This window comes from Lissotriton vulgaris, chromosome 3_2 (genome assembly GCF_964263255.1).
Source record: "Lissotriton vulgaris chromosome 3_2, aLisVul1.2, whole genome shotgun sequence".
Taxonomy (NCBI): Eukaryota; Metazoa; Chordata; class Amphibia; order Caudata; family Salamandridae; genus Lissotriton; species Lissotriton vulgaris.
In genome coordinates, this window is record NC_141690.1 from 260,413,320 (window position 1) to 260,427,910 (window position 14,591).

Genomic DNA, 14,591 nt, shown 5'->3' on the forward strand with positions numbered 1-14,591 from the left:
TAGGCTAATCTTTGGGGCACATAGGGTTAAACATTTGCAATATCACACCATCACAACCAACCCACCACACAAGGACACCAAACTGTATTTGTAAAAATATATATCTTTATATAAATTTCAAGCAGGCTTGTGAATACAGTCTCGATTCAATGCGAAAACGGTTCCAGTATACTTTCAATCAGGTTGCCACAGTTCTTATCTTTAGCAATAATCAGTTAGTGATTCAGAACAGTTCTTGTTCAGCGTGAATCCCCCGCATGGGGATTCTGGGCTCCTTACGGTACTTTTCTCGGTCCTGGCGGTCTACCAGGATTCCTCCAGCGGTCCGCTGGTCTCTCTGCGCGGCAGGGCGCGGTTGACGGGGGAGAGAGAGCGGGGGCCCTGGGAGTGCTCCGCACGCAGCTCCGAGGGCTGGGCGAGGCAGCGGGAAGGAAACAGTACCTTGCGGGAGAGTTGGTGGGGCGCAGGTCAATGCGGCTGTCCGCGTCGCGTTGTCTTCCGTCCGGTGCTTGGAGCGAGCAGCAGCTCGGCTCTGGCTCGTGGGTTGACGTTGCTTTGCGGGCCGGGTTGCACGGGGCCGGCGCCTCTGGGTGTCCTGATCAGGAGGGCGCACTTCGGGGACAGCGCTCCTCGGCGCAGGCCTCTATCAATCCAGGCGACGTTCAGGCACCCCACGCAACAGCTGTTTCTCGGACAGCGGCGGCGCGTTCAGGGGTACAAGACACGAAGGGGACCAGCAGGCACCGGGCGCCACCTCTCTTCACGTTGCGAGCTGCAGCTCGGGGTCAGTCACTGTGCTCGGATCAGCTGGGCTGATCTTTACGATGCTTCTGGGCCAAGCAGGCGGCGGTCACTTTGTTTAGAGGGAGGGCAGCTCCCAGAGCGTTGCTGAAGAGCGCGATGGTCACAGCGCGCTCCGCTTTTCCTGGAGAGGCTTGCAGAGGGGAGACAGCGTCTCGCAGTGGTTCCTCTGTCAGGGGGTAGCGCCCACTGGTCCTGGGGCGCTGGTCAGGGGGCAAGTTCACAAGCAAGCCCTTGGAGATCTCTCAGCAAAGTTTGGCACAAAGTTTTACAAAGAAAAAGTCCTCTTGTAGTCTTTTCTTTTCCTCTCCTTCTGCAGCAAGGCACCAGACACAGGCAAGAGACAGCACTCCTCCTTGTCCTTCCAGGTCCTTCTCGTCGGGCAGAGTTCCTTCTGTAGCACAAACAGGATCTAATTTACAAGGAGCAAGGCTCCTTCTTTTATACTGCATTTCTTTTGTTCTTACAGGCCAGGGGGGCCTTTGCATAGCCACTTTCAGTCCTTGAGTACCTTGTTGGGTGCAATCCGGCTTCTGCTTTCAGTGTGAGGGGCAGGCACATCAGACGCTCCACAGGAGGTGGAGCCAGCATTGTGTGGACAGGGGCAGCCAGAAGTACCTTGTTGATGGGGCTTCGCCCTTCCTGGGCCAGGTGCCGGCTGAGTCATCAGTCGCTCCCCAGGAGGGTGGAGCCAGCATTGTGGTGGCAGAGCACAGCTAGATTTCGAGTCAAGGGGCACTCCTACCTCCCACTAAGGTGTAATCTTCGCATTCACCACCTGTCATCCCCCAGCCCTGTCACTCACACATTCCAGACAGTCAGATACACATACCAGCAGAGGCGGGCTGAAATGGTTAGGCAAGCAAATGCTAACTTTCTAAAAGTAGCATTCGCAAACACAGGATATTAAAACAAACTTTACTAAAAGAAATATTTTATCATCCTGGGTTCAGGCATACTAAACATGACTCTCTACCATGCTCCCTGAGCCTGCTGGGATTATAGGGTGTAATAATTCCAGCAGCCCATTCTGGCCTAAGGGAAGCAGGTAGCCTTACAATAGTGAAATACGAATTTGGTTGTAATTCACTACTAGGACATGCCACACACATCAGGGCTTGTCCTACCTTATACTTACAATGCACCCTGCCCTCAGGCCTACCATAGGGGTGACTAATATGAAGTCAAGGGAAGGTTCAGGGGCTGGCAAGTGGGTGCACTTGCCCAGCCAGCATGACAGTACGAGACTGCATGCAGGTTCTGCAATGGCAGATCCTAGACACATCTTAAGGCTGCTTCTGTGGGTGGCGCAACCAGCGCTGCAGGCCCACTAGCAGTATTGGCATTTACAAGCCCTGGCACTCCTGGTGCACTTTACTAGGGACTAACAGTAAATCCAATGAACCAATCATGGACATCAATCACATGTACAATTTACAGTAGGGAGCACTTGCACTGCGGCACGGGTTGGCCGTGGCGCAGTGCCCTGAGTAGCGGAAAACCAGCAAAACATCGGAGGCACACCAGCAAAAAGTGGAAGGGAAACTCACGCCAAGGTGCCAGGCAAGGTGCCAGGTCTAACAAAGCTCCTTCAAATACCATTGCACTTTTCAGTCGTTATTGCTGCCACGACATGACAACTGGCGACGAGAGTGGTATGGAAAGATAACTAGCCCAGAACCCCAGAAGAAGTATCCTGTCCCTGGGCACCACGAAGAACAAGTCGTCTGCAGGACACGTGTGCCCCGAAGAAGCCGCCGCCTACAGCCCTAGGCGATGGTGTAGAGCCCCTGTAAGAGCTGCGGGAGTGCAGCGCTGCCGCTCGGACAACCGACGCGATTTTCGCGCCAAAGGTCGCGAGTGCAGCCCGAAGATTGCGGTGACCGAGAAGGAACTGAGAGCCCACCTCAGTCCTCCTGAAGTGCCCTGAGGAAGTGGGGAGAGTTCGGGAAAGCAAGGGACCCCTGCGTAGGCGCCGGAGTGAAAGCGCCGATTCTGCCGACATCGGGTCTCACCCCCGATGCGTGAGGAACGGCACGCGGCGGAAAGGAGAAACCGGAGCTCGTTCCTGGCCTACCTGAGGGTGAAAATAGCCTGGATCCTGAAGCTGAGGCTGTACAAGTGCTGCTATCTGGAGGAGAGATACTCGGTGAGTGCCCTGTGAGACCGAGTGAGCCAGCAGTGAATGAGACCTCGTGGGTGCTGAGAACTACTTTGCGGCAGCCATCTTAGAGTCAGGCGGTTGAGAAGGACACCCCTGTGAAGTACATGAGCGGCCATCTTGAAGCCAGGCATCTCCAGCGTGAGGTGAAACAAGCATTGAAAAGACAAAAAACAAGCATTGGAAAGACAAAAACAAGCATTGAAAAGACGCATTGAAAAGACAAAAACAAGCACTGGCGAATGCAACTGGAAAACAACATATAATAGCAAAAGGGTGACTACTGCAGAAACAAGCATTGGGCAGTGCAAAGGCGAGAAGAAGTCAGAATACAAGCGAGTTGTTGACACGTCAGCCCAGCCATGTCGAATTCACAAACCAGGAACGGAGGTGGTGCAGCAGCGGCCGTGGCTGCCCCGGTCGCGCCCATCGTCTCGCATCTATGCCCCCCGGAACCATTGACCCTGGTGGCGGGCGGAGGTATGGGTCCTCGGTGGCAGGAGTGGCTGGAGGATTTTGAGGACTACCTAGAGGGGTCGAAAGTCACAGGAGACAGAGACAAACTCATTGCACTCCGAAATCTTGTTGGAAAGGAGATTGGGAAAGTGATAAAAGAATTACCAACGGATGACAGAGGGACATACGACAAGGTGCGCAATGCACTCAATAAGAAGTTTGTGCACAAAAGAAATGTGGACTATGAGAGCTACGTGTTTCATCAGGCACGTCAGGACAAAGATGAAATGATGAGCACGTTCATTTCATGACTGCGCCGACTGTCGCAGTATTGCAAGTTTGACTCATTTTCAACGGAAGATGCCTTCCGACTGAGAGTCATTGAAGGCTGTCATTCAGAAACCCTCTGCAGGCGGCTGCTAAGAAAGAGCCATGATCTCGACGAGATTGAGGAAATTACGAGGGTATATGACCAGGCGGAAGAGCACGCAAAAAACATGGAGACCGGCAGGGATAAAGAAAAGAGCAAGCTTATTGGACTCAAAGCTCCAGCAGTCAGAGAAGATCAGGTGATCGTCAGAGAAGGTCCCGTCCCGCGTCCCGACACACACACCGAAGTCATCGACGCTATGAATCAAGAAGAGGAGAAAAGAAACCTAACTATGCCAAGTAGTCAGAACGTTCACGGAAATGCAACAGATGTGGCTATGACTTTCCACACACAGACACCTGTCCAGCGATGGGCCAGCAGTTCCGGAAATGTGGGTGCATGAACCACTTTGAAGTGATGTGTGGAGTATACAACAAGGAGAGAAGGAGTGAGACAACCAGATCTCGACCAGAAGGCCAGCGACATCACGTGAAAGCTGTGCAAGACCGAGCACCGTCGTCGTCCGGCTCGTCACACTCCAGCAAAGAATCCCACAGGTCTCAATGGACCAGAAGATCACAGTTGAGGGAGTCGAGGTCAAACTCAAGAGAGACGACATACACGGACGAATACATATGCATGGTAGCTGACCCCGATCAATTAAAGAAGTATCCTCCGTTGGACATTGCAGTGGGGACACATGCCACCAAATTTGTACTAGACAGTGGGGCATCATTAAACTATATGCCCGTGACTGAATACAAGAAGATGAAACCACCACCGGCTTTGAGTCCCGCACATGTCAGGGTGTTCACCTGGATGGCGAGAAAACCACTTCCCTGTCTGGGCAAGTTTGCAACAACACTCAAACATGAATCCACGGTAATACAGGCATACATTCATGTCATTGAAGGACCAGAGGCTGACTGTCTCCTCAGTCTGCCCACAGCAGAGAGACTCAAACTAGTAGAAATATTATACTGAGTACACGATAATCCAGACATTGTTCGAAAATTCCCGAAACTGTTCAGCGGACTTGGCAAGATGAATAAGTGTTTAATTCGATTACACATAAATGATCAGGTGCGCCCCATTGCCCAACACCCGAGGAGAGTACCCTTCCACCTTCAGCAGGCGGTGGAAGACGAGATCCAGGAACTGCTTCAGGCAGACATCATTGAAAAAACGGATGGTCCCACACCATGGGTATCACCAGTTGTGATCGTTCCCAAGAAAGGCACCCCTGAGAAAGTAAGACTATGCGTGGACATGAGGCTTCCCAACACAGCCATAGAGCGAGAGAGACATCCAGGGCCACACCTGAGCGACATGATAGCGGCATTAAATGGGGCCCGGGTATTCTCGAAGCTAGACCTCAACAAGGGTTATCATCAACTTGAATTGCACGAGAAATCAAGATACATCACAACGTTCGCAACCCACCTAGGCCTTTTCCGTTACAAAAGACTAAACTTCGGAATTTCCTCAGCAGCAGAAATATTTCAAGAAGTGATACGACAAACCATCCGACACATCCCGAATTCACTAAATTACAGTGACGATATACTCATCTACGGATCAAACACACAAGATCACGACCAAGCCCTGGATCGAGTGTGCCATGCTCTCCTGGAAGCGAACCTAACATTAAACAAAGACAAGTGTGAATTTCATCAGTCCACCCTCAAGTTCTTTGGTCACGTGTTTTCAGGGGCAGGAATGAAACCTGACCCCGAGAAAGTCACCGCTCTGAACACCACCAAAAGTCCTCAAGACGTCAGCGACGTCCGATCGTTTCTAGGAATGGCCGGTTACTGTTCCAGATATATCAAGGATTATGCAACAATCAGCCATCCACTTCGTGCCCTCACGAAACAAGGACAACCGTTCGTGTGGAGCCCTCAGTGTGAGAGAGCCTTCCAAGAGATCAAGCAAGCAGTGGAAGCAGCGGACAACTTGGCCTATTTCAACACCAGGCGAAAGACAGAAATAACAGTAGACGCCAGTCCTGTGGGTCTGGGCGCCATTTTAGCTCAATATGACAATGACACTGAGCAGCGCCACATTGTGGCCTATGCCAGCCGCAGCCTGTCTGCCACCGAAAAGGCTTACTCTCAGCCTGAGAAAGAGAGTCTTGCGGTAGTGTGGGCCTGCGAACACTTCCATGTGTTTATCTTTGGTAAGCACTTCACCATGATCACCGATCACCAGGCCCTGGTCACCATCTTCAGCAATCCCAAAGCCAAGATGCCGCCCCGCATTGAAAGATGGGGTCTGAGACTGCAAGAATATACCTTCACCATCATTCACAAACCCGGGAAAGGTGAAAATCCAGCGGACTATATGTCCAGACACCCGCAGGCATCTCACGAATCACACCCATCGATAGCTGAGGAATATATCCACTTTGTGGTAGATGTAGCCCGACCACCGGCAGTCCCAATAGACGTGATCAAAGACGCCACGGCACAAGACAGTATCCTGCAAAAGGTAATGAGCCGATTGCGCACGCACCGTTGGACACATGAGAGTGAGGATGAAGCAAGCGATCCTCAAATACGCCAAGAAATGCAAGCTTTCAGACACGTCAGTGATGAACTGTCAACCACCTCAGAGGGGCTCCTACTGAGGGACCATCGGATCATAATCCCGAGACAGCTACGGCAAGGAGTGGTCAACCTCGCACATGAGGGTCATCGGGGAGTAGTTGCCACCAAGAGAGCCTTGAGGGAGAGGGTCTGGTTCCCGCAACTAGATCAAATGGTTGAGCTCACGTTGAAAGACTGTCCTCAATGTCAGCTGGTAAGATCTGGAGAACCTCCGGCTCCCCTTCAAATGACTCCCCTCCCGGAAGGGGTATGGCAGGAACTGGCCATGGACTTCTATGGGCCCCTCCAATCAGGCTGGTACGTGGTGGCCATCATCGACGAGTATTCAAGATTCCCGATAGCTCGTTTTGTGCCCTCCACCAATGCTTCCAGCACGATTGCCGTGTTGGACAAGGTGTTTGCCACATGGGGTGTTCCCAAAGAACTCAAAACAGACAATGGCCCACCGTTCAACAGTCATGAGTTCAATGAATTTGCGAAGCATCTAAACTTTCGACATCGAAAGGTTACACCGTTGTGGCCGCAAGCCAACGGCACCATTGAGAGATTTATGGCCTCACTCAAGAAAACCTTCCAGCAGGCCACGTTAGAGAACAAGCACTGGCGTTGCCAATAGGTCTCGCAGTAGGAAAGTTGGAGCTATTACAATTGCAAATAACAATGCCTTTTATTTTTATTTTGCATGTTAAAAACATAAAGGGCTTTGTCATTTACAAAACCAATATCTCCAACTTTCCTACTGCGAGACCTATTGTGCACTGCACAGTGTGTGTGAAAGTGGCACTGCGTGGGTGTGAGTGGCTTTGAGTGAGTGTTGTTGCGTGGGTGAGTGGCGTTGCATGTGTGAGTGTTGTTGCATGGGTGAGTGGCGTTGCGTGTGTGAGTGGCGTTGCATGTGTGATTTGCGTTGCGTGTGTGATTGGCATTGCATGGGTGAGTGTGGCGTTGCGTGGGTGTGAGTGGCGTTGTGTGTCTGAAAGTGGTGCTGTGTCCAATATCTCCAACTTTCCTACTGCGAGACCTATTGTGCACTGCACAGTGTGTGTGAAAGTGGCACTGCGTGGGTGTGAGTGGCTTTGAGTGTGTGGCGTTGCGTGTGTGAGTGGCGTTGCGTGTGTGAGTGGCGTTGCGTGTGTGAGTGGCGTTGCGTGTGTGAGTGGGGTTGCGTGTGTGAGTGGTGTTGCGTGTGTGAGTGGCGTTGCGTGGTTGAGTGGCGTTGCGTGGTTGAGTGGAGTTGCATGTGTGAGTTGCGTTGCGTGGTTGAGTGGCGTTGGGTTGTTGAGTGGCGTTGGGTTGTTGAGTGGCGTTGGGTTGTTGAGTGGCGTTGCATGTTTGAGTGGCGTTGCATGTGTGAGTGGCGTTGCATGTGTGAGTGGCGTTGCAAGTGTGAGTGGCATTGCATGTGTGAGTGGCGTTGCATGTGTGAGTGGCGTTGCATGTGTGAGTGGCGTTGCATATGTGAGTGGCGTTGCATGGTTGAGTGGCGTTGCATGGTTGAGTGGCGTTGCATGGTTGAGTGGCGTTGCGTTGTTGCGTGGCGTTGCATGTGTCAGAGGCTAAATGTAGCACAGGGAGACCTCCAGCGGTAAGACAATCAAAAACAACTTAGAAAACATTTCACAGTATGAAAAGATCAAACTCATGAACGAGCGTGATACACCTCAGCTAAAAATCATGATAAATAACAACACACATTAGAAGTGAAACTGCAAGTACAGAAGGACCAGCTTTGCTTGTTTAAAACTCAGAGGCAAAAGAAGAGGACATATGTACTTATGACATATGCTCTCCCACTTCAGGCAGATGAGTATGACATAAGCTCTCCCACTTCAGGCAGATGAGTGTAATGTGTAAAGCGTCTTGTGGAGCAACCACGTCACATGAGCAGATCGTGGAGTCTGAGAATGGCAGCCGAAGCAAATACAAACAAGAGGAATGACTGTGAGGCTCATTGGTGTGAAGCACATCAAAGGGCTTCTCCTCCCCTAATAAGGTGAGGAGAAGCCGTTTCGAGAAACTGAAAGTACGGCCGGCCTGCGGCCGGCCATGAATAATTAGGGGAGGAGGAGCCCTTTGATGTGCTGGGCTGGCTGGCCCTGAATGCGCGTGCATGTTATCACGTGGTTCACGTGAACAGCATGAAAACCGCGGGGCTGAAAGCCCTTTGGTTTGACGATGTTTTCGCCACTTGAATTCTCGCTCCGCTCGATGCGCTTGCGCACATCGATAGGTCGCGAGACCTAAAAAGGACTTACAGACAGCCCTAAACGAAGTGCTAAGAGCATACAGGACCACTCCACATGCTACCACTGGGAAATGCCCTGCCACCCTTATGCTTGGGCGGCCTATCCGAACAAGGATCCCGACGTGGGAAGGAGCTCTGGCACCAGTGTCCCCGACCCGCACCCATCAAGAAACAGCGAGAGCTGATCGAGCTGATCGAGCTGAGAAAACCCGGATGAAGACATATGCGGATGCTAAAAGACGCGCAAAGTCTCCCTCTTTCCAAGCTGGAGATTGGGTACTAGTGAAACAGGAACAGACCAAGAAGACTGATTGTCGATTCAAGAATGAGCCTTTGTTCATCACTCAACTGAAAGGCACCATGATCACTGCCGAGTCTGGACAAAGAAGGATTACTCGAAATGTGTCTCATTTTCAGAAGTGCACACCAGGCCTGAAAGAGGTGCTTGAAAAGGACACAGCACCACATGATGGTTGCAGACAATGTCAACATACTCCCGTTCTGAGATGTGAAAGGCCACTGGAGAGTGCGCCTATAGACTCTGGACCATGTCTCAGGCCACGACGAGACATAATCAAGCCAAAAAGACTGATCGAAGTAATGGACTAAGAATGATTCCAGTTTTGGTGCTCTTTTGTTAACAAGGGGGGAGATGTAATGTTGTATGCAGTCTAGTAGCTGGGATGGGAGGAGTTTCGGGGCTGAGGGAAGAGGAGGGGCAACTACAGGAAAGGAGCAGTTAGAGTAGGGACAGGGTCGTGAGTAGAAGCACAATAAAGCTCCTCCAAATACCATTGTCAGTCGTTATTGCTACCACGACATGACAAAAACCGGAAGATAGGAGAGAAGTTTCAGGGAAAAGGGAAGAAAGAGTGAAAGAAGGTGAGAAGGGGCAGCAAAAGAGAGCGATAAAGGTAGAAACTAAGAAACCAAAGAGAGAGGAAAAAGTGAAGCCAGAAAGAGCTGGATCAACATACTGAGGACCGAAAGAGAAAATTTGTGAGAGGCAGACAGGAAAAGAAAGACATAGGGATAGAGACAGAGAGTGGGAGACAGAAAGAGGGAAAAGGAGAAAGATAAGGCAGAGTAGTTCAGGCCCCAGGAAATCACTGGTAAAAGTCCACCTCGTAAGAGGCCCAGTAAACAAACCCTGTTTATCCTGTTGCCCTCAAACGGATCGGACAGAAGCAGTCTTTGTGGAAGAACACAGACAAGGTGTGTATAAAATAGGTTGTTAGTTATCAAGGGGAGAGGGAAGAACAGCAGGGCTAGTTCACTTCCCCTGAAATATATGTATTATCAGTGGGAACTAGCCTCATAGGGCATAGGGATAGTGTGTTTGTAAAGAAGAAAGAAATATTATTTCTTTTGAAAACCCTCACCCACCAACCTAGTTGGTGGCATGCTTCGTCATCAGGCTCCACCCGGTGACACCGAATGTGTCCCAGGTGTGCTTCAACGCCTCTTTAAAGTGGAGCTGGTTTCGTGGTGAATGAGTGTGCAGTGATAGTTGAATTAAAAACTGTCCTCGGACTGTGACGTAGTAGTTGGTTGGCGGTAAGAGCTATATGTGCATATAATCAATAGCGGAATCACGCCACGCTGCCGAATTGGTGGCAGACAGTTAAAAGATTACAAATGCTTACTTGTGAGATTTTCAGAGCAAAGCTTCATGAGTATCCGGGCACTGGGGTTGGCTTAAAAGCGTCTTCTATTCAGTTAAAGAGGAGGCATACAAAAAGGTGAGTGAAGTCGCCTAGAGATCAAATAGAGGATCTCCCGTGGCCTTGAGAGTCAGCACTCAGTCACTCTGTCTACCTACACAGTGAGGGTCTACTCTTTCCCCATGTGTACCCCTCTTCTCCCACTGCAGACGCTAATCACACTATTGAGGAAGTTGTTCTAGCTGGCACATGGCGGGAAGTATTTAAGCCTGAGCACACCGAGGGTGAACATCCACGGAGATCCGATGCATAACAAGTAGGTGCTGACGCAGGGACTGAGCTTCACCTAAGTAAGTAGGGACTGTAAGGACTTGCTGACTCTCAAGGCCATGGGAGATCCTCTATTTGATCTCTAGGCGACTTCACTCACCTTTTTGTATCTCTCCTCTTTACCTTAATAGAAGACGTTTTTAAGCCAACCCCAATGCCCTGATACTCATGAAGCTTTGCTCTGATAATCTCACGAGTAAGCATTTGTAATCTTTTAACTGTCCGCCACCAATTCGGCAGCATGGCGTGATTCCGCTATTGATTCCATCGCGTGGTTCCGCTAGCGCCAGGATGCCCCGAGTGATGGGGTAACAGTGCGCTTTACAAGTACATGATATGCACATATAGTCTTTACCGCCGGCCAACTACCACATCACAGTCCGTACCGCACCACTATTTTAGCATTATGGTTACTACACGGACACAACGGCATTTAAGCACATAAGATACATGTGCATTCTGGGATACTAATATCCATTCATTATGTGTTTGTTTGTATTGTTCTATGTCCTTTCTTTTTACAGATACAAAGTACAGAGAGCAGCACCCTCTTACCCATATTGCACTTTAGTGAGTGCAACACATAGCGGGTCACTTACACTCAATTCCGGACCCTGCCTTTTTAAATCACTTCACGAGCACTTCACACACTTATAGGTCCTGAAGAAAGTGAGATCATTACCAAGGCCTGGGTGAAACATGTTGACCACACAGGATGTGGGAGACAATAGATAACTCCACAACACATCCATTGCCTTGTTTTTAACACTGCCAAGGGCCCGCTAATAAAATTACCTAGTATAGGAATTGGGACCCAAGGACAGTTTTTAATTCACACTCACGCTAGTACTGCACACCATGAAAACCGCTCCGCTATAAACAGGCGTTGAAGCATATCTGGGACAGATTCGGTGTCACCGGGTGGAGCCCGATGATGAAGCATGCCACTAACTAGGTTGGTGGGTAAGGGCTTTCAAAAGAAATAATATTTCTTTCTTCCGTACAAACACACTATCCCTATGCCCTTTGAGGCTAGTTCCCATTGATAATACATGCATAAATTAGGCACATCTATGGTAAAGGTTATGAGAAGGGAAGAAAAAGCTTAATAGAAACGTTAAGAGCATGCGCATTAAGGAGTCAAATTAGGAGCACTGTTTGGTTACACTCACTATAGGCCTACTTCAGTCCCTGTCCCTTGCGGTGCAGTGTAAAAAATGTGCTTAACTGATCAGTGAACATTTAATATCAACAGATAATTTGATTATATTTGATAATATTGTTTTCCAGACTAACTCCCAGCTGGGTGTGTGGACATCCTACAAAAAGAAGATTACAAAAGATGGAATGAATAACAAAGATGGAATGAATGCAAAAGATGGACTGGATACAAAAGATGGAATGAATACGAAAGATGAAATGAATACAACAGATGAAATGAATACAAATGATGGACTGGATACAAAAGATGGACTGGATACAAAAGATGGACTGGATATAAAAGATGGACTGGATACAAAAGATGGACTGGATACAAAAGATGGACTGGATACAAAAGATGGACTGGATACGAAAGATGAAATGAATACAACAGATGGACTGGATACAAAAGATGGACTGGATACAAAAGATGGACTGGATACAAAAGATGGACTGGATGCAAAAGATGGACTGGATACAAAAGATGGAATGAATACGAAAGATGAACTGAATACAACAGATGAACTGAATACAACAGATGGAATGAATACCAAAGATGGAATGGATGCAAAAGATGGACTGGATACAAAAGATGGACTGGATACAAAAGATGGACAGAATACAAAAGATGGACTGAATATACAAGATGGAATGAATACAAATAGTGGAATGAGTACAAAAGATAGAATGAACACCAAGGATGGACTGGACACAAAAGATGGAATGGATGCAAACGATGGACTGAATACAAACGATGGACTGAATACAAACGATGGACTGAATACAAACGATGGACTGAATACAAACGATGGACTGAATACAAACGATGGACTGAATACAACAGATGGACTGAATACAACAGATGGACTGAATACAACAGATGGACTGAAGACAAAAGATGGACTGAATAACCAAGATGAACTGAAGACAAAAGATGGACTGAATAACCAAGATGAACTGAATACAAAAGATGGACTGATAACACATGATGGAATTAATAAAAACGATGATCTGAATACAAATGATGTGCTGAATACCAAAGATGGCTTGAATACAAAAGATGGACTGAATAGCCACGATGGACTGAATACAACAGATGGACTGAATGCAAAAGATGGAATGAATAACCAAGATGGACTGAATAACCAAGATGGACTGAATAACCAAGATGGACTGAATAACCAAGATGAACTGAATAACCAAGATGAACTGAATACAAAAGATGGAATGAATGCAAAAGATGGACTGAATAACCATGATGGACTGAATAACCAAGATGGACTGAATAACCAAGATGGACTGAATAACCAAGATGGACTGAATAACCAAGATGAACTGAATAACCAAGATGAACTGAATACAAAAGATGGAATGAATGCAAAAGATGGACTGAATAACCAAGATGGACTGAATAACCAAGATGGGCTGAATAACCAAGATGGACTGAATAACCAAGATGAACTGAATAACCAAGATGAACTGGATACAAAAGATGGAATGAATGCAAAAGATGGACTAAATAACCAAGATGAAATGAATGTAAACAATGGAAAGAATACAAAAGATGGAATTAATACAAAAGATGGAATTAATACAAAAGATGGAATTAATACGAAAGATGGAAAGAATACAAAAGATGGAAAGAATACAAAAGATGGAAAGAATACAAAAGATGGAAAGAATACAAAAGATGGAAAGAATACAAAAGATGGAATTAATACAAAAGATGGAAAGAATACAAAAGATGGAATTAATACAAAATATGGAAAGAATACAAAAGATGAAAAGAATACAAAAGATGGAATTAATACAAAAGATGGAAAGAATACAACCAATTTAAAGATCAATGGTAAGTCATGCAACCGTCATGAAAGTGTCCACATTAGTCCTACAGGTAAGTGGGGTAGTCCGGCACCTGCGTTGGACGCACGCTTCTGTCCTAGTCACATGTATAATTGTAATCTCTGCATCATTCCACTTGGTTTGAGTTTGCATCACACAAGCAATCATGTTGCTAAGATTGACAACAAGTGAAGTTGCTACGACTCATGATAAAGTCGACTTCAGGAACAATGGGGCACTAACAATCCTTTCAACAAATTCTGCAGCTGCACCTTGCGTTGCACATATACTCCTGCAAGCTCACTGTATTGCCAAGTACCTTTTCCTAAGACTTTGACGTTCACTAAGTAGAGATGTCGGAAGGAAAAAGTTTATCACTGAAGAATGGTAGAAGGTCCAGTTAGTTTACAGAATATATATCTTGCAATGCTATGAATATTTAGGAAGCTTTGTGCCTTTGGTTGACAAAGTAATTACTTATTTCTGTTAAGTGAGTGTACTCAAGAAAACTTGCTACTGTAGCTCCTAGCATGACATCTTGGCGTAAAGGCTGGGTGTTACTTTGGAGTACCTTAATTTTAGACATCCCACAGGGCTTTTTTGACAGTGGTCGCAGGAAAGAGTTTAGAACTCAGTTCTGGAAGGGCCCACAACACAATCAATGCTTTAGGCAGCGATAAAGATGCAGGGCTCTGGTACTGATCGTGGTGCAGGAATCTGAAACGAGTCGTTCACTGGTTAGTAAGGACCCCACTTAGAACAGGTGAGCATCACCGCAAGAGCCAGTCACTCTTGGTTTTCAGCAGTCACATAAAAAGGTTGCTCAGATGCTGCTGCAATGGCAGAGGGTCACAGGTCCATGATCTCTGGAGTGTGTGACAGCCAAATGTCAGACATACTGCTGACAACAGTG

General features: G+C 47.8%; 1 protein-coding gene across 1 annotated transcript in view; it reads left to right on the forward strand.

The window, feature by feature from the left end:
- The window catches only part of LOC147725638 (uncharacterized), a 261,971-nt gene that overhangs the window by 157,351 nt on the left and 90,029 nt on the right, over window positions 1-14,591 (forward strand). The window contains exon 4 of the mRNA XM_086964327.1: window positions 11,927-13,685. Coding sequence (XP_086820453.1) covers window positions 11,927-13,685 — 1,759 coding nt within the window. The remainder of the gene's footprint in view (window positions 1-11,926; window positions 13,686-14,591) is intronic.